The 25,396-nt window shown below is 41.4% G+C and overlaps 2 protein-coding genes across 13 annotated transcripts in view; one reads left to right on the top strand and one right to left on the bottom strand.

Moving 5' to 3' along the window:
- Positions 1-167: 167 nt before the first annotated feature.
- Positions 168-15,401, top strand: tex11 (testis expressed 11). The gene is made up of 29 exons (XM_088924556.1): positions 168-195; positions 634-755; positions 2,016-2,100; positions 2,483-2,562; positions 3,223-3,303; positions 3,749-3,868; positions 4,349-4,429; positions 4,737-4,822; positions 5,166-5,223; positions 5,431-5,526; positions 5,994-6,075; positions 6,562-6,640; positions 6,853-7,004; positions 7,550-7,635; positions 8,097-8,234; positions 8,593-8,695; positions 8,932-9,056; positions 9,156-9,241; positions 9,815-9,868; positions 10,364-10,404; positions 10,666-10,752; positions 11,149-11,219; positions 11,541-11,654; positions 11,821-11,893; positions 12,228-12,377; positions 12,916-13,024; positions 13,915-14,035; positions 14,691-14,858; positions 15,330-15,401. Exons 1-29 carry the CDS (start codon positions 168-170, stop codon positions 15,399-15,401), a joined length of 2,748 nt encoding a protein of 915 aa, XP_088780682.1.
- A 2,244-nt stretch (positions 15,402-17,645) lies between these two features.
- dlg3 (discs large MAGUK scaffold protein 3) overlaps positions 17,646-25,396 on the bottom strand; it is an 81,398-nt gene continuing 73,647 nt past the window's right edge. For 8 of the 12 annotated variants that reach the window (XM_088924543.1, XM_088924547.1, XM_088924544.1 and 5 more), the window contains 8 exons: positions 25,047-25,146; positions 23,287-23,328; positions 22,845-22,895; positions 22,578-22,679; positions 22,188-22,360; positions 21,623-21,732; positions 21,338-21,429; positions 17,646-20,707 (listed from right to left, as the gene is read on the bottom strand). In XM_088924543.1, coding sequence (XP_088780669.1) covers positions 20,601-20,707; positions 21,338-21,429; positions 21,623-21,732; positions 22,188-22,360; positions 22,578-22,679; positions 22,845-22,895; positions 23,287-23,328; positions 25,047-25,146 — 777 coding nt within the window. In that variant the 3' untranslated portion in view covers positions 17,646-20,600. Of the gene's footprint in view, positions 20,708-21,337; positions 21,430-21,622; positions 21,733-22,187; positions 22,361-22,577; positions 22,680-22,844; positions 22,896-23,286; positions 23,329-24,152; positions 24,199-25,046; positions 25,147-25,396 lie in introns of all 12 variants that reach the window. The other 4 variants (XM_088924545.1, XM_088924554.1, XM_088924552.1 and 1 more) reach the window with 2 other exon arrangements.

The raw sequence follows: 25,396 nt of genomic DNA, 5'->3' as shown, positions 1-25,396 counted from the left end.
TCGAGGCCCAGCTCGCGAGCTCCCGGCCGCGGTCGAGACGCCGAAAATATCAACACATTAAAACTGCGCGTCTTATTTAGTACATTTCAGCCAAGCAAACCTTTTAAAAAGCTTTACAGCTGCGCCTTTTCTTATAAACTCCTCATATTTCTTTCGCTGTCACCGACATGGACGAGTTCATCTCGAAGGTTAAAGGTAAGGAATGTTTTCGGTCTGAATTTAATTTAAACTCATGAGGGGAAAAAAATATGACTACATTTATAGTCAAAATGTGTGGAAAACGTGTACGGGGACGACATCGCGTTTCACTGACGAGGACGCGATGTGATTTGTTTGTGATTGTGTTCCAAATGGGCTTAATGACATCTTTTTTTTTTCTAAAATGTGGGAGTTCAATTTTAACTTGTACTCCATTTGTTCCGTAAAACAAAACATCAATAGTACAGGAAATGTTTTATTTTATGGTCGCCATGGTTTCTGTGTCGCCATGAAGAAGATAAGAGAAGAAAAACTGACTCCAAAAACTCGTGGTGGGTCTTGTATGAAACCGAACTTTTTAAATGACCGAATATTATAAAAAAGGGTACCACCAGGTTCCGTACTATTAATGTTTGTGAATTAATTCACGCGTAGACCTCACCGAGGCGCTGGTGCAGAAGCAGACGCCTGGCAGCGCGGAGCAGCTCATTGACGAGCTGTTCGGCGAGGCGGCTCGTCTGGACGGCCAGCTGGCGGGGGAGGCGCCCCAGCCGCAGGTGAGGCTGAAGGCCTTATAGCGCCCTCTAGTGGAGAGACGGGGGTGTGGGGCTGGAATGGTAGCGCCCTCTAGTGGGAGAGACGGGGGTGTGGGGCTGGAATGGTAGCGCCCTCTAGTGGAGAGACGGGCGTGGTGCTGGAATGGTAGCGCCCTCTAGTGGGAGAGATGAAGGTGTGGTGCTGGAATGGTAGCGCCCTCTAGTGGGAGAGACGGGGGTGTGGGGCTGGAATGGTAGCGCCCTCTAGTGGAGAGACGGGGGTGTGGCGCTGGGATGGTAGCGCCCTCTAGTGGAGAGACGGGCGTGGTGCCGGAATGGTAGCGCCCTCTAGTGGGAGAGATGAAGGTGTGGTGCTGGAATGGTAGCGCCCTCTAGTGGGAGAGATGAAGGTGTGGTGCTGGAATGGTAGCGCCCTCTAGTGGGAGAGACGGGGGTGTGGGGCTGGAATGGTAGCGCCCTCTAGTGGGAGAGACGGGGGTGTGGGGCTGGAATAGTAGCGCCCTCTAGTGGAGAGACAGTGTGGTGCTGGAATGGTAGCGCCCTCTAGTGGAGAGACAGTGTGGTGCCGGAATGGTAGCGCCCTCTAGTGGGAGAGACGGGGGTGTGGGGCTGGAATGGTAGCGCCCTCTAGTGGAGAGACGGGGTGGCGCTGGGATGGTAGCGCCCTCTAGTGGGAGAGACGGGGGTGTGGGGCTGGGATGGTAGCGCCCTCTAGTGGAGAGACGGTGTGGCGCTGGGATGGTAGCGCCCTCTAGTGGAGAGACGGGCGTGGTGCTGGAATGGTAGCACCCTCTAGTGGGAGAGACGGTGTGGCGCTGGGATGGTAGCGCCCTCTAGTGGGAGAGACGGGGGTGTGGGGCTGGAATGGTAGCGCCCTCTAGTGGGAGAGATGAAGGTGTGGTGCTGGAATGGTAGCGCCCTCTAGTGGGAGAGACGGGAGTGTGGCGCTGGAATGGTAGCGCCCTCTAGTGGGAGAGACGGGGGTGTGGGGCTGGAATGGTAGCGCCATTGTTTTTTTGTGCAATGTATCTGATAGGAACAATACAGTAAATTACATCAGTTGTACATCTTAGAAACCTCTTTACTCTCCATCAGTCTTATTTATAATAAACAAAAAACACTCAGAGTAACAGCTTTTTAAAGTATTAACTTCTAATACTGCCTGTTAAAGAAAAGGGAAGTGTTTTAAAGGTATTCAAAACAATGTGCTCAGAAACCAGGATGCAGGCACACAGTGTGTACAGTATTTTAATTTCCCAGGCTGAAGAAAATGCCATTAAGCTGTGGAACTGGGCTGTTACAAAACATGTGGGCTCTGCAATCACTGAGGAGCAAAGAGCAAAAGGTAACAAACTCATTCTCTCCAGATGAGATTTTAAATCAGCGTTATAAAAAAGTAACAATTTACTCAGATTTGTGTTTCAATGTTTTATTGAGACCACAAATTAGCTGAATTTGCCAATCTTTTTCACAGCTGAATAGCCAGCATTGCTGTCTCAGTAATGTACTGTTGATGCATTCGTTCTAGGCTCCAGTGTAATTTACTCTCTTAATCTGTTTAATGCTTTAACGTTGCACATGTGGTCCTTTTCTGTTTAGATTAATTTAAAGCTTATTCTTTTCTTTAAAGTAATATTCAGGGTATCATGTTTTTAGACACATTACTGTTTTTCATTCACTGCTGTCTTTGGATCTGGGTACTGCTCTTTGTACATTATATGCTGCAGTACGTCATGTGGCTTGCAGACTGGCCTACGCGTGTGAAACTAAAGACTTGTCAGAGGGAGCGATTCGCAGACAAATCCTGGTGAGTCCTTCCTCTTACCTGCAGACCAGTCGCATGCCAGACCTTGCTGGTCTGTCTAGTATGTATTAGCATTGCTAGAACATACTATTCCTCCTGGGAGGAGCTAAGGTTGCTGCTGGAAGAGGTGTAAGCAGAAACAGTAGGGGGCACTCATCCTGCAATCTGTTTGGGTCCTGATGCCCTCGTATAGTAATGAGGACACTATACTGTAAAACGGGACTGTCCTTCGGATGAGATGTAAAACCAAAGACCTGGCTCTCTGTGGTCAGTAAAAATCCGAGGGTACACTTAGAAAAGACCCCGTTTCCTGGCCAAATTTCCCCCTGGCCTTTATCACGGCCTTTAACCAACCAACCATGGCCTCCTAATAATCCCCATCTCTGAACTGGCTTCATCACTCTGCTCTCCTCCCCACTGAGAGCTGGTGTGTGGGGAGAGTACTGGCACACTCTGGCTCCTGTCACATCATCCAGGTGGGGCTGCACACTGGTGGTGGTGGAGGGGATCCCCATTACCAATAGACTGCTTTGAGTGGAGTGTCCAGAGAAGTGCTATGTAAATGTAAGGATTACTGTTATTCTCTAGACTATTAAAAATAAGAAAAGAACAATTCAAAACATTTTTTAGTGAGTATATACTGTAGTTTATTCTCTACTGCAGATGGCCATTAAAACTGGTAGAACATGGCTGGACAGCAGAAAGCCCACCCTTGCTGACAAATTCTTCAGTCTGGCTGTCAAAGTAAGTCTGGTGTTCATTTCCATTGCTGTATGTGGAAATAAAAAATACTAAATAATAATAATAATAATAATAATAATAATAAATATAATAATAAAACAATAAATAATAATTGTGCAGAAATGTAGTAGCTATTGTGTATATTAACAGAGGAGGAAGGGTGCTGTAATATTAGTTAGTAATTGTGCTCAATATTTTCTCAGTGCGACAATCTGCAGAGTTTCAAGCATTTGTTTATACGAGGAATTTTCAACAAGGCACAGAGTGGGCAGTTTTTAACCCAGGGCACCCATGAAATAATTAAGCTAATAATTGATCTGCAATATCTTCAGCATTTCACTTGTTGTAACAGTAAAATGTGGCTTATAGGTTTTACAGTGATTGTGTCTTTTCTGAGCAATGATATCTTAAAATGTTTTCCATCCTTATGGTTTTGCTTGTGTTTTAGAGCCTGGAGGTGCTATACAGCAGGCTGACAGCCCGGGGTGATGGAAAGTCTGATCTAAACATTCCTAAAACAGATGTGGAGAAGGACCTTTTCCGGGTGCTCTCCTATCAAGCTGAATCTGTGTGTATTTGAGTTTCCAGTAGGCACTGTGTTTTCAGAGCTTAACTATTGAATGTAAACTTTCTTTTTAGTATACAGATTAAATTAATTCATCCTCATTTAAAATCCCCATAACCGCAAGAGACGTAAGAGAACATTGATCAATAATCTTTACTACTGATGAGGTAAAATTTAATGTCATTAAAGATTTAACTTCTGTGTGTTTCTCTTAGCACGCCGAGAAAGACCTTCGTATAGCAAGAAAACCACTTGGCTACTATCAGTTATTAGTAACTGCATGACACCGATTTATGCTTTCATGACTAATCTGTCTGCCTTGACTGTCAAGCATGACTAACCACTACTATTGCAGTAAAGGAAAGTGCAGCACTGAAACCTAGTGGTAGGCCCCTAGCACTGCTGACTTTCATATTCTTCCCTTTTATACTTACCAGCATATCTAAAGCATAATCATCCTGTAATAGTGGCTTACCTTAACAGGCTGTTGCACAGGGCAGCAACCAGGAGGCAGTCTCCTGTATGCAGCGTTGCAGGGACATGCTGCACAGACTACCAAAGGAGGTATGGTGTTCATCATGAATGGTTCTTTTCTTTGTGAAGTTCCTGATATTTCATTATATACAGTATATATAAATTATATATAATAGTCTTAATAAAATTCTGATGTTTATATCTCCCTCCTAAACCTAATGTATTTTAGATTTTTTGTATTATTAAACATTAAATATTTTAGCTCTTAAAACTCTCTGTAATTTTCTTGTACTGTAGTGAATAATAACAGCATGATTTGGTCTTATCCATAACAACTGTGATCGTTAATCACCTTAATATTACAAAACTAAATATATATTTTTTTTACCTGTTATAGAGTGGTTATCTCTCCCTAATGTGCTATAATTTTGGTGTAGACACCTACAAGCTAAAAAAGTTTGAAGAAAGTTCTTTTTGGCTCAGGTAAGCTCTACTTTACTGTAAAGTGCTATTGAGAACCTGCTTCTCTTTGCAGCCTGTGATGCATGCTGATGCAGCTGCCTATTTGAACTCCTTCACTTTCTGTTTCACACCAGTAAAGTCTCAGTGCTAAATATACCGAACAGTGGTAAACCAAAGTGATGTCTAATGCTGAGTTAGTGAAGTAGGTGTAAAGCATAGCCATCACAGTAGAGCTTTTCAGTGTGTTATAGCGGAAACTATTAACACACACTAAATAGAAAGCTATAGTAAATGCACTGTATTGCTCGTGTAATTACAATGTTGCAATGACTCAGGATTTTGGTGGACTGTTGAACTTTTTCAGCCAGAGTTACGACATAGGAAAAATGGATAGAAAATATTCCCCAGGGCCTGCAGTCCAGGTAAGGGAGTGCAGTGATGGGCTGGTGTACTTCAAAGCCACTTTTAACAGATAATGAAATTTCAGCAGGGCATATGATTCAATAAAGAGTACTTTGCTAGATATATTTTAGTTGCTAGACATAATTCATACTAGGCTGTTGTTTCTCAGTAGTTTTAATGATTAAAATTTCTTCCTGTTTACTACCAGGGTTTTTTTTTCTCCTTAGGCCAAAGTTCTGAGGCTCCTGGCTACTGTTTACTTCGAATGGGATTGTCAGCAGTACCAAGACAAAGCTCTCAATGCAGTGACATTAGCAAACAAGGTAGATAAATCATTCTTGTCACCTATTTATTAAAATAATTAGAGGGATTTTAACTTGTGCAAAGTATTTAGTGCCTAATCCTAAAAACATCAAATAAAAATATGGCACAGATCTGAGTGATTACTGCCAAGAAGGTACAGGTGTAGATCTTGGAGTCTGGACTCATTTCTACTCTAGGTTTTCACAATTTGCACTGCCTTAGGTTCACTCTCAACTCACCAGGTGAAGCAGTTTCTCAAGTGCAGGGGCTGCACTCCAGTGGTGGTTGAAGTGAGTGTAAAGTACTTGGGGATTACATTGGATGGAAAGCACCAATCATTAACAGTGAGCAATACAATGCAACGTGTGATATTTTTAAATGAATATGGTCTGCGATTTTGTTGTAATCCACACTCAGTTTTGTTAACCTTCTATTTTTCAACATGGGATTTTAAATCGGCAGTAAAGTGCCTGTTTTGCCTCTATAGGAGCATGTGCATCCTGCTGGCCTTTATCTGCAAGTCCGGATTTTACTGAAGAGTGGTGCCCCTGATGAACACTTGAAAGCGGGTGAGTCTTACACAGATCCACATCGAAAGCACCGGCGTGCAGGGCCCAGCCTAAGGCCCAGACTTATTCCCAGGCTAGGAGACTTCACTTCTGCTGGGTAGTGATTTGATGACATGCTAAAGAAAACATCAAGAAAGGTGGAGCTTACCTGTGAAGCCTTTGAGTGGAGTGTCCAGAAAAGCGCTATATAAGTGTAAGGAATGATTAATAATTATTAATCAGTTTTTAAAAAGAATACATATTTTTTTATGAGGCTGGTGAAAGTTTTTTCTGCTTAAGCTGCTTTGTGTATCTCTGTGAACTGAACGGGAATGCCCGTGCTTCATATGTTTTTGTTTTTTACAGATTTTTACATTTATTGTTAATTAAACTTGAATGAGTAACTGTAAATTTGACTTACAGTCTTTTGATAGCAGTTCGATAGCATTTGCAGTAAAATGTCAATTCGTTCACAGATTTTTGTCTTATTCTTCCTTCTGTGATCAGCAGTGACAGAGCTGATTGATGCTGATGTTCCTCTTGAGGTGTGTCTGAACACAGTAAAACTGTTAATGGCTGAAGACAGGTACAACTCTTTGACTTTTTTTTTTAGTAGGAAATGTCAAACCAAAAACTTACAATGCACTTTCATCTATCTGCACATATAAGGTGAATTTTCAAACACGTATAGCTGAATTTACACATAGCATTATTGACATATATCTGAATTGTTTTTCATGTGTGTACTCACTTCATTATGCCATTATCCATTATTTGTGTACTTCCTCCTGCTCATAGAGAGGCACTGGGCTTTGATTTCCTGAAGAGGGTATGCAAGCACCATGAGGCTTCTCCTAAGGTGGGCAGTGCCCTGGTTTTGCACATTGAGCTCTTGCTGCAGCGAGGGAAGGAGCTACTGGGGAAGCAGAAGATAGAGGATGTGATCACAGGTATCGTTTCATTGATGGTTCCTAGGTGGGAGGGCAGCTGGGAAGGCTTGATAGAGAGATACTTTATTGATCCCGTGAGGGAAATTACAGTGCAGAAGCTGCTTAGCTCAGTCAACACAGCACAGTGTAACGAAATAATACAACAATACAATACATACAATACCGTCAGTACAGTCAGTGAGAAGTGCACTAAAAAAAAAAGTTGCTCACAGTACAGAATATACAAAAAACAGAACAGTACACAAAAAGTTGTATTACACGTTATAAATATAAAAATATGTCCCTAGCATATATTGCACAAAAAATAACCAGTTGTAAACGTGAACGTCCAAAACACATCTGTGTATATACACTGGAAAATTAGAATATCCCAACCCAGAAAGCAGGAAGGAGTGTTTCCAGTGTATTGTAACAGAGAATGATGCATGACGCTCCTGGCGTAATGAATTATTTCAGTAAAGGAAATTAGATTCTCAACATGCAGTGAAACATCAGTGATTATCAATAAGTTAAATACCCTGTGTATTTCTGTGTGCTCATCTCAGGCCATTACACTGGAAGACAGCTGTCCCCCCCAACACTTGATCATTTCCAGCTCCTGCTATGGGACAGGGCGTCCAAAAACTTTGAGGTACAATCTAGTTTTAAATGGAAACATGGAAAGTTAAGCTATTAGACAATGTGAGGAAGCAATAAAAACAAATATAGTGCTCTACAACGGTGGAGTAAAACGTATGGATTTTAAATTGGGGGAAGTTATGTCCAAGCTTTACAACACACTAGTGGAATATACTTATCTGGAATATAGATAAGGATAGAGGGTCACAACTGATACTTGAAAATGAAATTTGATCGTGATAGAAAAAGAAAAAAAACTTTTTTAACAGTTGTGGGTGTCTGGAACTGGCTTCCTTGCCAGGTAACTCTGTCTGAACTAATTTTATGATTCGTATATTTACCCAGCTACCAAATGTTGTTCTTAGGTAGTATATTATTAATAATTAAGTGCAAGTGTTTGAAGATGTTTAATATCTTATGCTAAATATACGTTTTAAATTTCGTGTATATCAATGGTCTTTTAATGATCGTCAGTCAAGGAACTATTCTGAGGCTTTGCAGTGGTATAACTACTCACTGAGTTTCTACTCTGCGGGTCAAATGGATTCAAACCTGGCCAAACTGCAGAGGAACCGGGCCTCCTGCTTTCTGCACCTCCAGCAGCTGGACAAGGTGCTGACGGGCTTCTCTGGGTTGTGGTACAGGAACTGCAAAACCTTTACCTTGTTTTCATAGCTTGTTTCTAAAAATCCATGCTGTCCACTCTCGTCCAAAAACATCTGAATTCTTTATGGCTATTGAAAAATAAAAATTAAATAATGACGTTATATGTGTATTTAGATTCTTACAAATATATATAAAGGTATATATGCTGCCATTAATGTCCCATAAAGTTTCTTCATAAATGTGAAAGTATAACAACAGTTTTCTGTTTTCAATATGTTTTTTTTACTCTGTGTATGATCTCATCTTTCCCACTCATTGCCCATATCATTGTTAAAAAAGAGGATAACTTCTTTCCTTTTATAAGGCTAAGGAAGCACTAAAGGAAGCAGAGAGGTGTGAACCAGACAGTATTTTCACACAGTTCAGTGTGTACAAGATTGCCGTTTTAGAGAGCAATGCAGACAAAGGTAGTGATATTAAATATTATATTAATATAATATTAATATATTATTCAGAACATGACATATTTGTTTATTATTATTCATCTGTTCATTGTCTTTCCTTATACATGCAAATCATGTTATTTTGTAGCATGATATTCACTCACCATAATACTCACCACCTACTGGAAGCTGAATAAACTCTTATTTTATTAAATTCAGAGTTAATGGCTTAATTAGGTTTGTTGTCTACCTGTGTCTAGCAATAGAAGCTGTTAAAGCAATGGGGAAACAGGCTGAAAATCCGGTTCGGAATGAAGACAGACTTCTGGTAGCTGAGAATGCTGCTTCCAACCTGCTTTGCCTGGCAGCACAGATGGCTCTTGAGGTGAGTTTTTATTCCGGTTATGGTTAGGTGCTTTTACTGAAACCTGCACAATTCTAAATGCGTGTGCTTTATGCAAGGTGTCTCTGGTATTTTTTTCAGAAGGAACAACAAGATGTAGCTATGAAAGCCCTTGAATGCCTGTGTGAGCACCCACGAGACAGTGGACAGAACTTCACGGCTCTCAGGTAAAGAGACGGTCAGTCAGTTCGGACAGGAAAATAAAAGGCCCTTGCTCTAAAATGATTTGGATGTGCTTTGGTAGCTTGAGCAGATGGATAATTCATCAGACAGTTTGAGAACATTCTGTGCTTGTGTAAGTGAAGGAAGTGCGAAACACATGAATGTACCCATTATTGTTTACCTAAACTGCCCTGGATAAGAGCATTAGCTGACTGAGGAAATAATATAGCACTGAAATTTCCTGGGCCATGGTATACCCACTGAAACAAGACATGCACTCAAAGGGCACTTTAACAGGGCAAATACTCTTTCCTAAAAGCAGAAAGGTTGAAGTGAAGCTTGTCAGTTGCAAATATTTTTCCCTAAAAGCAGAAAGTAAATGAAGTCAGGCAATAACCCATTTTCCAACTGCCAAAGCTAAACGTTTTTCTATTGTTTTTTATTATTATTCTGACCATGCAGTAGCTTAATTAATGGACAATAAAGGTAGTAAAAGGGTAAGGCAAATCACAGTGTGTAGTCTTATTTTTTTACAGAGACACAATTAATGTAATTGAGTTATTTTTTATTTTTTTCAGGTGTTTAGTTCGTCTGGTGCTTTCTAAAATGGGAACAACAAGTGAGGGGAAAAGGTATATAATGCTGGTGTAACTGATGGAAATGCAATCCCAGTTTCTGCTCAAAAGGGGCACCAACTGAGAGATTATTCAATAAGCCTATTTGTCATGTAAACATTTTGAAGACATTTGAGCAGGGAGCTGCATCAGCCCAGATTGCTGGAAAGGAGCCGGTAAAGGTCAGTTCCTTACTGAAAAGCAAAAAGAAGAAGTACAGCACTCGTGATGTTGAGTTTGTTGCGTTCAGGTGCAAATACCTTCTTTACCCTCTTCACCTCTCAAACCTGAAGAAGGCTCAAAAGTCAAAAGTTGCTTCTTCTTTCCACTTTTCAGTGTGGAATCAACCTTCCATTTTTCCTTTGTATACTTTTCGTTTATAAACACATTGGCCATAATATTTTCAGTATTATTATCACGTATTTTAATATTTTGAGTATTTACTTGTTATTTTTAATTATTCTGGTTTTCACAGTGGTTTTAGTATTGATTTACTCCTCTTCTCATTAACAGGGATACTAATTTGGATAGATTGCAGTCTTATCTGAAGATGGGTTTGTAAAGAAATACAATATATTTCAAATTAAATCAATTTATCATCTTTACTTACATGTGCTTTATCGTTGGTATTACGATTAAGAAGCTTTAACTGAATTCTTGTACTGTTTCTTCAGTGCTAAGTGTGTTTCCAGGATTTTAAATCAGTGACTTTTAATTTACAAGTAGTTAAAATTCCAGTAGATATTTTAAAAAAAACCAATAGGTTTTGGAAACACAGTATGAATCTCTTTCTCAACATTGTCTTGGAACCACAGCGCTGCAGAAAGTGTCTCAGGCCAACCCTGGTTCAAATCTGAGCTCAGAGAAAACAAGTGAAGCAGCAAACTGGTTCAGAAAAATAGGTAGGTTGGTTATTGAAAACAAACCATAAACAGACTATTTTTTTCATATTATAAAAGATAGAAAAGTCAAAACATTAGGTTGTGTGTGTATGTTTGCTAAAGATTTTGTAGCAGTACGGAAAGATGTATTTCCTACTACTGAAGCCCATGCTTGACCAGGTGTTTTTCAATACTGAAAAGATAAATGGTCTATAAGTCTTTAGTTGTGACTGTATCAAAATAAAGTGGTTAAGAACATTGAATGTATCTGAAATTCAGTGAAAATATTATGAGGGATGTTGATTTAGGAAGCTCTTGTGTGATAGTCTCCAGTTTTGTGGATTTTGTGGATATTAAAAATACCAGTTATTCATTTTCTGCCCTTTCCTCCTTTTTTTCACTGTTTTGTTTTCCTAGCTTGGAACGCAGCATTGCAGTGTGAAAACTATCCAGACAGGATGAGAGATTTCTTTGTGCTTTCATATCGGGCAAGTTTTAAGTTATTTTTTCTATTTAATTGCCATAATGGATGTTTCAAAGGATAATAGAATAATGCTCGGTCTCAGTAACATCTGTTTTTGTTTTCTTTTATTATTTTTTCTTATCTTAAATAAGAACCACTTTATGTTCCTCCCTTACTCTATAGCAGACTTGTTCGGGTGCCTCTTTACCTGCAACAGGGTCTAGTTATGGAACCACAAACCATTTAATGAGTCAAACAAAATAATAGTTGAGCCTTAGACAGACATTATTCTATACTTGAAGGAGTTGCAGACTAGACAGCTTTCTAAGAAGACTTGCTTTTGCAGCTTTCCCAGTTCTGCCCTCCAGATAAAGCTATTCTCATCGGACAGAAGACCTGCCTCCTCATGGCAGCTGCAGCTTGCTTAGAACTAGGAAGAACACCGGAGTCCTCAGACCAGGTAGATCATGATATTGAAATCTTACTGATTGTGTTTCCCTCCATAAGATACTTCATTCTGTTGGATCATGTAGGAATCTGTTAGATCATATACAGTAGCTTCTAAGCATTTAGCACTGATTAAAGGCAGTAGAGGCATGCCAAGACTTAAAATATTTCCTGTGCAGGCAGAGAAGCTAACCCAGGCACTTGAGCACATAGACATCTGCTGGGAGGTCTGGAAAACACTGAAAGCTTCAGGTAGGCTTAATTTTCAAAGATGACTCAGTCAAAACGGCAAGCAAATGTAGTTGCACCTACATTTATTTTTTTGTAGGACATGACTGTGTGTTTGATTTTGGGTTAGGGGTCATCTCCAGATTAATCCAATAAACCTCCTGCTAATTAATTGAAGTGAAGCTTGTCAGTTACAAATACTTTTTCCTAAAAGCAGAAAGTAATTTTCCAACTATAAAAGGTAAACTTGCTTATATTGTTTTTCATTATTATTTTGACCATGCAGTAGTTTAATTAATGGACTTGGAATACATTTGGAAACAGTAAAGGTAGTAAAAGGATTTTAACACATTCACAGGGGACTTCTCCAAGGATCCCACTGACACCCTGCTGCTCCTGTATGAATTTGAAGCTCGAGCCAAACTCAGTGACCCCAATGTGGAGACAGTGTTGGAGTCTGTGCTGCAGCTGCCTCAGATTGAAGCGAAAACACTAGAAATCATTGCATGTAAGGAATTTTAAGTGGGAAGACTGTCTGACTATTTCATTGAAAATACAGTATAGTCAAATATAGTCGAGTGAGCAGGGGTATCAGACCATTTTTATATTAATCTAGTGCTGGCAAAAGTAAACAACAACTGTCATTTGCAGTTGAAACAACATTTGAATGTTATTTTATATACTTATGCCTTGTTGTGGATTATTTTGTCATTTCTACTGAACAGCCTTGTGTAATCTGTATTGAATTAGCAGACCGTAAAACAAGGAAGGTCAACCCAGAGATCAAAAACTTGTGTTTATTGTTATTATCAATATCCAGTCATAGCTTCTAAAAAACACGCACAAATCAAAGTATTCCTGGGTTAAACAGAGAAAAAAGGAACTGTATGACCCAGGACTGTCAGGGTAACCGAGGTTGCTTTTAAAAACATTTCCTAGATGAGAAACATTTCAGAGAGAAGCAGACTCTATAGGTACTATTTATATGTGTGCAGTTTAACCTGTTTGAAGAACTAACACTGACGTATTGCCTGCTGTTTGTCCAGCCTTAGCAATGGAGCCTCCTGCTCACTTTCCCTCCCTGTGTAAAAAGGCCTTGAGGATTGCTCTGTCTCTGCACAAGAAGAGCCCCAGCTTGGATGTGTCACGCTGCAGGTAAATGACATGCCTAACCCTATTTCCGAGATGAGGGCAGTGAAGTTCAGAACACATTATGCACCATTTTTTGTTCACTTGATGGAGTGGAGAGGAGAGAGGGCTGAAAATTAAAGATTACACATTTCAATATTTCGATCAACGTTTTAGTTTTGATTTAATTATTCCTTTCTGCTGTCACAAAGGAGAAAGGACACAAAGCAAGCTGCTAATTCATGTGTAATCTGTTGTGGATTCCATCCAGTGTAATCGTATACAGGAAACCCTTGCTTTAATTTACTTCGGATTTAACAGTCAGAAAATGTGCTAAAGGGATATTTGCTATATTTCTGACACATGAAATATAGAGATTGTATATTTATGATTAAAAAGGGAATGTGAACACGTTTCATTGACTATGCTGATTGCAATTGTTAAAAAAAATAAGTCAGAAGATCCAGGAAGCATGCACACAATATAACAAGTGATAGGTTTATTCCCTGCTGAAAAGAGAAGAAAGGAAACGGGTTTCGTCCGTGGAGCCTTCTTCAGGTGTCTTCTTCAAAGCTATCAGGTGTCACATCCGAAGAAGGCTCCACGGCCGAAACGTTGTGTTTTCTCTCTTCTCTTTTCGGCATGGAATAAACCTGTTACTTGTTCCTTTGCAGCCTACGCATGCTGACGCAGCCACCCACCTGAACTACACACAATATATATTTCTTTCTCATAGAATAGTGTTTTTGAGCTAAAAAAAAACGTCATTTGTGATTTAATGAACATTTGGCGATTACGGACACCCCTTCCCCACTATTAGTCAATTAAACAAAGGGTTGACTGTGTTGTGAAAAGCCCACGCATGCAGCCTGAGAGGGGGGGATGTGAAATAACTGGCGGCCTGGTCTGTCTTTCAGCCAGTGTCTCCACAGCCTCATCCAGCTGTCCCTTCCTACCGGGCTGCTGGAAGTGGAACCGCGGCTGCTGGAGGAGGTGTGGGGGTACTACGAGGAGGCTCTCTTCATCATTGGCGTTGCTGTAAGTCAGCCAAACAGTTGCTGATTACAGCCCGCACTGATTGATGAGCCAACGAAGGGTACCGCGCTGCACAGCAACCCTCTCCCTGCCACCAGTCGGGCAGATCCAAGACCACTCCAACACCCACCACCGATGGGCTTGTTTTATCAATGGACTTTATAAGCATGTCAATTTGGAGAGCAGCACATTATCTTGCATACTTCTCTGTCAGTCTTTTATTTGTTTGCAGCAATTTACCACTTACCCTTTAAAGCTTTCAATGGACTGGTATATTAGGCAAGGAAAAATAATAAAGCTCTGAGAGCCCATTAGTGGCCTCCCTGCCAGGCAGCAAGTCTTTTGGGACACAAAAACCCAGGTTTTGTGGTTTAGTCCTTAGGAATTTCCTTCAGAGGACAACGTATCTAGTCTAAAAACTGAGTATTTTATAGGTATGGCGCATTAAAGCATATTTGCTTAGAAGATTCAATAGGGTCCTATAAAGGAAGGTAGCTTACCTTCCATGAAAATGATTCCCAGTTGATTTTAGATACATTATTCGGGATGAATGTAAATCTTCAAGCATAAGCAACATTCCCTCAGTCATGTCTTCCCAAATCAGCACCATCAACTACTGTCTAATCAAAAGCCTGACTAAACACATTGCTGTTGGCAGCTGGGGGAATTTCCTGAAGTGGAGATCTTGTGGCTTTTGACCAGAGCCTGGAACACGGGGATTCTGCTGTACAGTCTAGGCCAGTTCCCAGAGGCAGAGAAGTGGTGTGGCCTGGGCATGAGCTTCCTTCGACACTTGGGCTCCCTGCAGGAAAGCTACCAGACACAGGTGAGAGTCTTAAAGCACAGCATGTGTCCTCTATCAGTTAGGTCAGTGACTTGTGTGTCCTGTCCTTGACAGCACTATCATCTAACTCGCAGCACTGTACCTGCTATGTGCTTAAATGATTTTGTGTTCCACATATTTTTCAGGTTTTAAAAATGTTCTTTTTAAAACATAACCCAACACAGCCATGTTTTCTGTGACTATACACCAGCAGAGTAGTAATATGTTACAGTATAATACATGGCTTCCTGCTTCTGTGCTTACTGTGAATAACTAAAGTTGAAGATGTCATGAGCAGATAGGCCCTGAAAAACGTTTTTTTCACATATAGATCATATATGAATATCATAATAACACAGGACCCCGTGTATAAAGCGGAGTACTTAAAGTAAGGCAGCCACTTTCACATTTTTGTTTCCACTGGATGGAGTGATGATAAATGGGCAATTCTTTGATTGGATTTTGTTTCCCTAGATGTCGGGTCTTTATGCAGAAGTGCTGGACAGGCTGGATAGAGCGAAGAGAAATGTTATTAATGATGAATGAGAAAGCATTTCAATCACAGAAAAATGTGTCGCCAGTGATGGTGGTCAATGCGTCCTTCAGGCGGGTGGATCTGCTGTTCAGCTGCTCTCCTGTTGTTCCATCACCCTGGGGTCTATCAGCTTTGGGATTTTCCAGAATAGTTGTAGGCACCACCATAGTTTTAAGTTTCCATGTTAAAACAAGATGTGTTTGAATATGTTAAATATATAAGAATACTTTAAATATCAGAAAAGAGTGCTTTAAAACATTGGTGTAAATCCTAATAGCTATTCAATTTCAAGGTGTTTGGGCTATTCTCACCACCTCGAAAACATCTGTTAATCTTAAAGGTAAAAATTTTGTAAAATGCGTGTCTGTTCTACAACGGTGTTGATAGAGAAAGCCATGCCTTATACTGTTAATAAAACAGGTTTATCATTAGTGTGGGGGCTGAACAGTGAAAATGACATTTAGTAGAAAATATTCCACTAGATGGCAGAAGAGTGTTGATATGGATAGCAAGATAGCACTGGTATTGTCATTAACCTCTGGGTGTATACATCTCATGATCTGAGAAACATACATGCCTTATGCTATGTAGGCAGGAGGGGGCCACACCGACAAGCTGTGGCACCTCATGGTACCTTCCAGTGATGTCATGGGCATTGCTGTTTAACAATACTCTCTCATTCTGGTAACTGATTTTGTTTTCAGATTTCTCCATTAAAATTCAAATCACCAGCTGTTCTCACTGAAAAGATAGGAAATATACTTCCCTGTGTCTTGATGGCTGCACAACTATAATTTGTGATTGCTCATTCAAATTCAAATACATATTCATACCCAAAAGATTATTTTCTAATACCCTTATTTCCCAGATACTGGCAAAGGAATTAAACCTTTCTGCCACATTACCCTTCTGTGAATTTTAATTGTGAATATACATATATATTTCCCCCAATGCTTAAAAGGACAAATTGTATGTAGGCTTAGAATCAATCCTGTATATATCTCCAGTCTTTGTGTTAAGGTAATGTTAGTTTTTCAAATATTTCACATACAGCTACATTTACATTAGTGAGTAATGAACCTCATTTATCAACATCAGATGACGTGATTGTGTTAAAGTGTTCACACAATATAAATATTGAATGTTGAGTTAAAGATCATTGTATAGGAGATAAGCAATGTGTTTTACTTGAGCTGTAATTGAAAAAATCATTTATGCAATTTATAATACCCCATAAAAACAGAAAATACAATTCCTTGCATTTATATAGCAATTTTCATCCTTAAGGATCCCAATATGCTTTATATGTAGGAAGGGACTCCCTTCATCCTCTGTGTAGCCCCAAAACAAAGCAAATCAGGTGAAGTGAGAAATAGACTTGAGTAATTCAGATTGTTTAAGTCTTTGCTGCAGTTCTTTCAGGATCACCAAGGCAAACCCCTACTCTGCTGTACAGGGCCATACTCAACACAGAGGCACTAAAAACACAAATGAGTATTATAACCAACAGCACAGAGTTTTTACTGCCTCACAGTAGATACCCATACACACAGTATACCCATTACTACTTAGCTGTAAATGTTCTCAAGAACTGCAAATGGCTTTAGTAGGCACTATTACTTTTTTTAAACTGGTGTTTGATGTATTTAGACCAAGCCTCAAAAAGGGTTTAAACTAAAAACCTTTTTTTACTTAATCAATACTAAGAAACAGACTTCCTCACATACAGAGGTTTAGCAGAATATATTCCATAAAGGAAAAGTATCAAGTGACATTATACTTTCTACAGATGAGGCGCAGTTAGCACCAATTTCCAAAAAATATAAAAAGCAATTAGTAAATATAATGGAATATGTATTGCTCCTATTTATATCTTGGTTTTTACTTTTGTGATTGCTATGCATCATACGTGGGTGTACAGCTGTCCTCAAGGTTGGTACAAATTGCCATCAGTGTGAAATTACAGTGGAGCAGTGCACTGTGGCCTGCATCCTAGTTTATTATTTATGAGCTTTGCGTGGATTACTAAAAAAAAAAGTAAAATTTTGAAGAGTTCAAAGCAGCGCTCCTACCACTTTTCCATGAAAGAGCCTTAATGAATCCAGCAATCAAGACTCAGCCAGTTCTTTTCATTTGAAGAAACATCTGGCTTCACTCCTTTAAAAACGTATGAGCTTTTTATTCCTTATGATGAAGGAAACTTGACTGATCTTGAACATGACAAGAGTTCTTGGCACAAGGAAATTGAAACAATAACCAATATAGTCACATTTTATTTTTTAAACTTTCTTTTTGTTTGTCCATTCAAAAAAAAACCTTCCTTCCTGGCCAGCAGACTGTTAGCATGATAACCATGAAAAGAGGTGCTTGTTTCACCTGTACCCAGTGAACGAATGGTCCCATCACTTGATGTAACAGGGTAATGTAGAGTACAATCAAGGAATGATATTTAGCAAGCAGTTACTGGACAAGTATAGCGTCAAGTCAGCCATACACTCTCAAAATCCAAAATGAGAGAAATGAAAGACAAAGCTAGGTTTCTTAGAACCAAAGACTGACACCTCACAAAATAAACACAAAGGCAGTAGATTCAATATCGGAGCACAATGCCCTCAAAAGGATATTCTTTGGGCTTTATTGACGAAGCTGACTGTAAAATAGATACCAGACAGTATTAACAGTCAGCTGTTTTTAAAGTTCATACTGGAGATGAATTTTTTTTCTAGATATCTAAATGGGATATATATTCCTTCCTAAAGAAATGACAACCTGTAGTTCAGATAATACCTGCACTACATATTAAAGACCAGCACCCAAACAAATTCTACCAAGTAACAAGCAGACAGGCCAGATCTAGGGGAATTCAAATTCCTTCAGGCCAGAAGCTGTTACTGGATGTGGCTTGGGTTAGTGTCTATAGAAATTACCAACAGTACAGCTAATGGTATATGATAGTCCTTCATTAACTAAGCTTTACTCACCTGTCGTTTGTGTTCTATAGAATATCCAGCCATTCCGGTTCTCTCACATGCAATGAAGCACACATCGGGAATGCTCTTTGCTCGAGATATTTATAGCTACAATAACCTTTGAAACAGTCTGTAAGCAGTTTATAATGGCTCTGTTCCCTTGCAATAATTCCCTGATCTCTGTTAACATAAGTTACAGCTGGTTTTGCAGAGGTGGCTGGGAGGTTGACACGACTGTTCAGAAATTGCCTGCAGATAAAAGAGCTGGGGGGGGTCTAAACACCCAGCATGTCTACTGCTCCTGAATATGGGTATGAAGTGAGCTCACCTTAGTGTCTAATTCCGGGACAACAGTAAGAAACTAGCCCATCCTTTTCACCAGAAAAGCTAGTGTGATAAGGGGGACATCTTTGTTCTTCAAGACAGAAACCTCTCCTTCCATGTACAGAAACAAGTATCAGTGCTGAAATCATCAGGGGCGTTCTGTGATGACCCAGTGACACCATGGAAAGAGCTCCAGCAAGAACAGTCCCCGCCCACTTGGTATCGAGTCGAATCTTTCCTGCATGGGTAACGCCGATGTCTCAAATCCCGCAGAAATGTCCTGGTTTCTCCCCGTTAACTGGTGCTTCTTGAGCAAGAAACAGGAAACCCATTCTGGGTTCCACAATAACCATAACAGAGCATCCATTACACCCCCTCCTTGCACTGAGTGTTTATGGAAGTTGTATCCAAACAAGTATCCCTAGTCAGTGGATGGACAGGTTTCTGTAAGCAATTTTCCTGAGCTGACCAATCTAACACCTGGCAAGTAGCCTTACACAGTGGATAAAAAAAAACTGCTGGTAACCAAAAAGATTGCTTGAAACACAAACAAATGGGAAGCTTTTCTTATCTCAAGGCAAAGCAGGAGGGGTTTAGGGGCAGGGGTCCTGACAAAGTCCCTTAACCTTTTAATTACTGTGAAATGAAAGAAAACTCAACAATCAATATTTTACTGTTTTTCTACCCGTTTTCACGCTGCCATCAAAAGCAGCTCACAGGAAAGTACCGCCTCATCATTCTGTTAATAATAATCAACTTTTGAAGGCAGAGAACGTGTGAATGGGGCGGTCTGCATCTCATTGTAGACACTGGTGGTCTTCATCAGTGAAAGAAAAAAGCTAGAATAGCACACTGCAGCGTCAATCACATCTTATCTCCTGTGCGAGGCACGAGATCTACCCTGGAGCAGCTGCTCAGATCAGGGTAAGACGGCACCACATCTAAGACAACGGCTTGAAACCTCCATCAAGAGCAACAAAGATGTATAGCCCACCATTCCCAGAATTAGGTTTTACAGCTGATGCTTTATTTTTGTTATGTAAGGCAGTTTGGTATTTTGCAGGGATCCCAGTTACACGTCTCTACCTCCTTCCTTTAATCGAGAGCAGCTTAAAAAAAGACGAATCCTAATAAAATCAGACAGCCCTCCATGCAGAATTTTCATGATGTGTAAAACAGTGTAGTTTTAATATTTAGTAAAATCTCTCCATAGGAATTTATCCTTTATCTTGCCGTTCAATAATATAAATTTATAGATTCATATCCAATTTTTTTCCTTTCTTCCCACCTCCTGAGATGAGAGATCCTGGCTGGCTGCACCACAAACTGCTGGCAGCCAATCGCACAGCGAGCTGGTTTGCGATAACCGTGATCAGCAGTCTGTACTTTTTTATCACCACTTTAAATTAGAAACAATGGAAAAAATTCCTTGAATAGAAGAGTACCATGAAAGGTGGGGGGCTGATTCTCAACTAGTCCTTATAGAAAAACCTCATTGGTCTTTTCAGCTCACCTCCCAAGTCTTTAATGCACGTTTATAAACATTTTACAAATTGTTCCAGCTTTGCACTCTATTTTTTCCCCTGCAGCTTCTCCAAATCCCTCTCCTCACAAGCGCTTTTTGTAAGACATCTTCTGTGTCCCTCCATAGACGAGAATTGATTTTTTTCTCCTTTTTGTCTTTTAAATGATTAAAATTCATTTGGAATGACATTTTCCAGTCTTCGATGGAATTGCAGAAAAACTCATGCAGGGATGCGCACAGTCACAGTAATGGTGATAAAGACTTTTTTTTTTAAGAGCAACAGAATGATGACAATAAAACTCGATATGCAACATATCTGTAAAAAGGGAGGGATCAGACTTCGTAGGGGGAGGACTGACTCCGCTTGGAAGCAGGGGAAACAGAGAAGGTGCTCAGAGTTTCTCCGAGGAAGGGATCCATATGTAGGGTCCGGACTGTTCCTCGATGATAAGTTTGATTTTGCTGTAGATTTCTTCTAGCGAGTCTCCCTGTACAATGGCTGTTGGCAGAGGTAAAAATAGAACTCAGGTGACTCTATAAATAATTCATCTTCACTTTATCACACGGTACAGTGAGTGAGGAAATCATATCGCAACTCTAAACCTGATTAATACTTCCCACTCCCACCTTCATGCGAGTGCATTCAAATGACCTCGATCAAAAGAGAAAACTGCAGCTCAACAAGAGCTGACTACTACGCGGTCCAGGAAAAACACAAAAAAGAGATATGCAAAGAGGTGAAAATGGTGACAGCTGCCAACAGGACCTAGAAAGACATTTCTATTGCACTATTCCCATTAGGCAGGAACTTGTGCATGAAAAGGTCACTACAACCTTGACCGGTTTAGAAAGTGTCATCTCGCTTTCAGCGCAAAAGCTAGCTGCTGTTCAATGAATGTACGACAAAAAGTTATTCATCTAAAACTAGTAAACTACATATACTGTTTATCCTATTATCTAGTATTTTACGCATTGAGTGTGTGACAGTTTATGAAGTTTAACACTTGGCATCTTTATATGCAGGTCTAGGCTGAGACAGGAATGTGGTTTTCCAGTTCTGAACTTTTGATTTAGCAAAGGCATCAGTATTTGGACTTGTGTAACCGTTTCCTAGGAAAGAGATCCTCACCTGTAAAGTACTCCCCAAACTCCTGTTCCAGCTTCATCGCCTTGTCAAAGACTTTATTGGCTTGTTCATATGTCTGCCTCTTATTCATTTCCCTATAGGACAAAGATTAATACAGTTTAGAGCACTGACTGCTTATTGGACAATTCACAATCAAAAGATGTATTAAATAAATATCAATATTTGTTTTACTTAGTGTGGAAATGCAGGTTGAATCTTTCAACTCTACGTCCTCAAGTGCTGTATGTATATTAAGTTTGTTCAATTACATACTGGAATCTCACTTACATAAGGGCTTCAATTGATTTTGGCTTGATGAAAATGGCAATTGGATAAAGTTGTGCTTGCTGCAATCGCTTTATAGCATTCCCAGAGACATCCAGGATACAGTGCTTCCCCTGTGAAGAGAAATGCGGAGGTGAAGGGATCACAGAGCAATTCAGCAGATGACACACTCCACTTAACTTTCTGTGTGGTCTTCCCAACAAGTGGATTTTATCGCAATATTTTCTTTAACATTTACATCTGACAGAGTGAGCCTTTTTATTATTGGGGTTATTTCCCAACTGTTTTTTAGGAGTTCGAGTCTTCAGAGTAACTTACTTAACAGGCACTCTAAGCACAAGACCTTACACAATGCACGTCAGGCGTCTTTAAAGACGCTGTAGTCACAGAGACCATCGCAAAATCCTTTCCGATCAATGTTCGGCCATGCTACTATTCAATAAACAAAAATATTTCCCCCAGAAGCAGGTGGTTCCTGGCAGACCACGACTGATTAATGTTTATTTCCACCGTTTCGTACATCAGTGCTGGTCAAGACACATCCTCAAGGCCAGCGGCCCCAACCTACCCTCTCTGCGACAGCTCTCACGGACTGGATGCTTGTGCCGTACAGGTTCTCGTTGAACTGCCCGGCCTCGATGAACTTGTTGTCCTGAATGTCCCTCTCCATTTGCTCCCTGGACATGACGAAGTGGTAGTCCTGCCCGTCCACCTCGTTCTCCCGCCGGGCTCGAGTGGTGTCTGGAACGAGACGGGGACTCAGGGCAGGAGGATGTGGCCGTAACTGGCGCGGGTATTGGAAAAACGGGGCTCTTTTGCCGGAACAGACATCCCCAAGCGTTACTTTTTAAAAGAAGAAACAGGAGCCGAGAGAAAAACAGAAATGGAACAGCGTGGGTTGTACCCCAGCCTGCTTCCTAAAACCATTCCCAGCCAGGGAGACCTCGCGTGTACTCACGGGGTACGCAGGATCCGAACTTGTGGGGGAACTCGGAGATCAGGTCGTCGTTTACTCTGTCCTTCATGGGTCCCAGGATTATCACAGGTCTGGTGTAGTGAACTACAGACACACAGCAGCAAATCCATAAGCTTTCGTTTTCGCAAAATAAGCTTCAAGCACATAGAGGCATTTCAAAAGAGATTCAGGATCCTAAACTGGCTAGAGAATGTGCCTTCTTTCTCTTACAAGAAGCAGAAGGAGAGAGAAGAGGAAAACATCACTCACTTTCCTGTCGCATCACCGGCTCGTACGACAGGATTGCATCTTCCTGCCCCTCTGAAATGCGAGAGAAAATAACGACCCCGTCAGAGGATAACAACTCGGACCGCACATCAGCTACAAGCATCAGCTCCACTCCACTCACCCAAAACACCTTTAGAAGTTAAAGATAAGGCAGATCTTTTTCCATTTGCCTTAAATGTTAATAGTGAAAACCAGTGAAAGATTTGCCTTCAAGTCCACCGCTGCTCTGCAGAGTTCCTGCACAAACCTCCCACCTCACCCGCTGCCCAGAGTCAGCGCCACCGCTGGATGATAGCAGCACCACCAGGGATGTGGAATAAGCCTGGATTCTACTCTACTGTCGATAATAAAAGTCTCCTTTTGCGACTGATTGTTTTCAAGGCATCACTGAGCCATACAGCAGTGTTCAAGGATAGCTACTTACTGGAGCTGCTCTCACTGTCGCTTGTGTTGGACGTCAAACATTCTAAGGGAGGGGAAAAAATTGAAATTAACGCTTTACGGAGCGACTAGATGGCACAGCTGATCCAAAACGTATTCCAGTCTAGGGAACATCTCTTTGTGCGGGAGATCCTTAATGACGAAGAGATGTAAATCCAAACCAAATCCCCCCCCACCAAAACAACAAAAAAGAAACCCAAACAATGCTTCACCTAGAGTGAACATGCTGGGACAGGGGGACTGGTCCCGGAGGCCCACACGCCTGCTGGGTTTGGTTCCAGCCGAGCTCCCAGTTACACAACTGAACCCCTCGTCGACTTCCTTTCAAACCGCTTTCAGCTCTTCAGCATGCTGGGGCTGCCCTAGAACTACTGCATTTCACACGGGACAGAACTCCAAGCTTCCGAGGAGAAAAAAACCTTTCTACTTATGTTCCACACAAGCAATATTAGCTTAATTAAGCCTTCAATTAAATAATTAAGCTCAGCGGGACTGAAAGCCAGCAGGTATGTGGCCCTCCAGGACGAGAACTGGAAAGCCCGATGCTAGAGAACACCGGTGAAGGCAGGTGAAGTATTTCTTAATGCCAGTAACAGGAAGCTGTTTCCTCTGACTGCGCTCCTGTTGATCTTAGCCTCAGCTGTAGGAGGGCCTGTTTCAGAGCTAAGCAAAAGCCAAAGGAAACTTTTCCCCCCCCAGAAAAGCAACCCACAGATCACCTGATGTGATCAGTATGATGTGGGAGATTTAAGGACGGATGGGAAGAACAGCTCTCATGACATGTGGCCCTGACTGCTGGCCCCAACGTCTGAGTGCAGAGGAGAGCTGCAGGAGAAACCCCACACTTACTCAGACTCTTTGATCCATAATAGTCATCGCTTAAGCCTGGGAAGTCCTGATTATCCAGACAACGAGAGCAGAGAAGGGGGCAGAGGAGGGAAACAAAAAGAAGAAAGCAGACAGAAAAAGAGGAGGTTAGTGAGAGCTGTGAGCTGAAGAAAGGCTGAAGGATGTGTGCAGAGCTCTCAGGAATGACAAACCCAGGCACTGTGCCCTGAACTGTACAGGCTTCTCAAGGCAACAGGCCAGTAAGGGAAGCCTGGCGCTCGAGTCAGGACGTACTGGAGGCGGCAGTGATCACTGGTGGCCACACGTATGGGATGACCTGTTCTTGAGTAAAGGGGCGAGTCACTGGACTCTTAATGGGCTTCAGTGAGTGAGGCCTGAAACAGATGTAAGAGGCACTTCTTCACATGATCCAAGCTGGCTCTCTGGTGCACTGGCACCGGGAGAAACTAAACTTTCAGATCAGTTACTTGGAACGTCGCCGGTGTTTATAACACGAATACTGGACTCCAAAGTCGGCATACAGGGGAAGGTGCCCAAGAAAGGATGGCAGGGGCAGGAGCTGGCACAGTGCCCGGGTGTTAGTCACTTCCCACCTTCTGCACATACACCCGACGTCAGCCCCAGAAGTGACCGACATCTGCTTTCTCCCCCAGTATTTAGAGTGGGTTTTTTTAAAGTCCAATTTTGTTGCACATGAGCACAACAAAAACAGAAGGGCTGGTTTCAATTCTCCTCCTTACACTAAAGCAGCCTGACATGTCGGCCACCTCTGGTGTGAGCGTGAGGCGCTACTACACTACACGATGCAGCTCCCCAGGCGCCCTGCAGCTGCGGAGAGGAGGAAGCGTGAGAGTGCAGGGCGGCCCCTGCAGCCGCCGCCACACTGGTACTTACGTTCCGGCTCCACATTCTCCTGCACAATATTCTCCTTGCTCTTGTAAAACGGGAACTTGCGCGAGAGGTTGAAGCTCTTTTTGCGCTTTACTTTGACCGACTGTGGAGAAAACACGCAGATGGAGGACGGGGGTGGGGTGGGGGATGGGATGGAACACAAGAGAACAGAATGGGTTTCAATGCAACGCACGAAAAGATTGTGTGCACACAAAAAAAAAACAATGGCAATGAAATAAATGCACATCGGGGGGGGGGGGAAAGGAAGTTCAAATGAATGAAACAAAACCATGATCAGCATGAAAGAGGTGTACATGCAAACTCTTCATTTTACAACCCCAACACCGAACGTC

The sequence above is a fragment of the Atractosteus spatula genome, chromosome 9 (genome assembly GCF_055471065.1).
Source record: "Atractosteus spatula isolate fAtrSpa1 chromosome 9, fAtrSpa1.hap1, whole genome shotgun sequence".
Taxonomy (NCBI): domain Eukaryota; kingdom Metazoa; phylum Chordata; class Actinopteri; order Semionotiformes; family Lepisosteidae; genus Atractosteus; species Atractosteus spatula.
This window is presented reverse-complemented; position numbering and strand designations above follow the sequence as displayed.

What these genes read in the sequence shown, in the direction of transcription:
- tex11 (XM_088924556.1), top strand. Translation starts at nt 168, where the DNA reads ATGGACGAGTTCATCTCGAAGGTTAAAG. An exon ending in GATAGAGGATGTGATCACAG is followed by an intron (nt 7,005 to 7,549) that starts GTATCGTTTCAT and finishes TGCTCATCTCAG; the next exon opens with GCCATTACACTGGAAGACAG. An exon ending in TCTTCATCATTGGCGTTGCT is followed by an intron (nt 14,036 to 14,690) that starts GTAAGTCAGCCA and finishes TGCTGTTGGCAG; the next exon opens with CTGGGGGAATTTCCTGAAGT.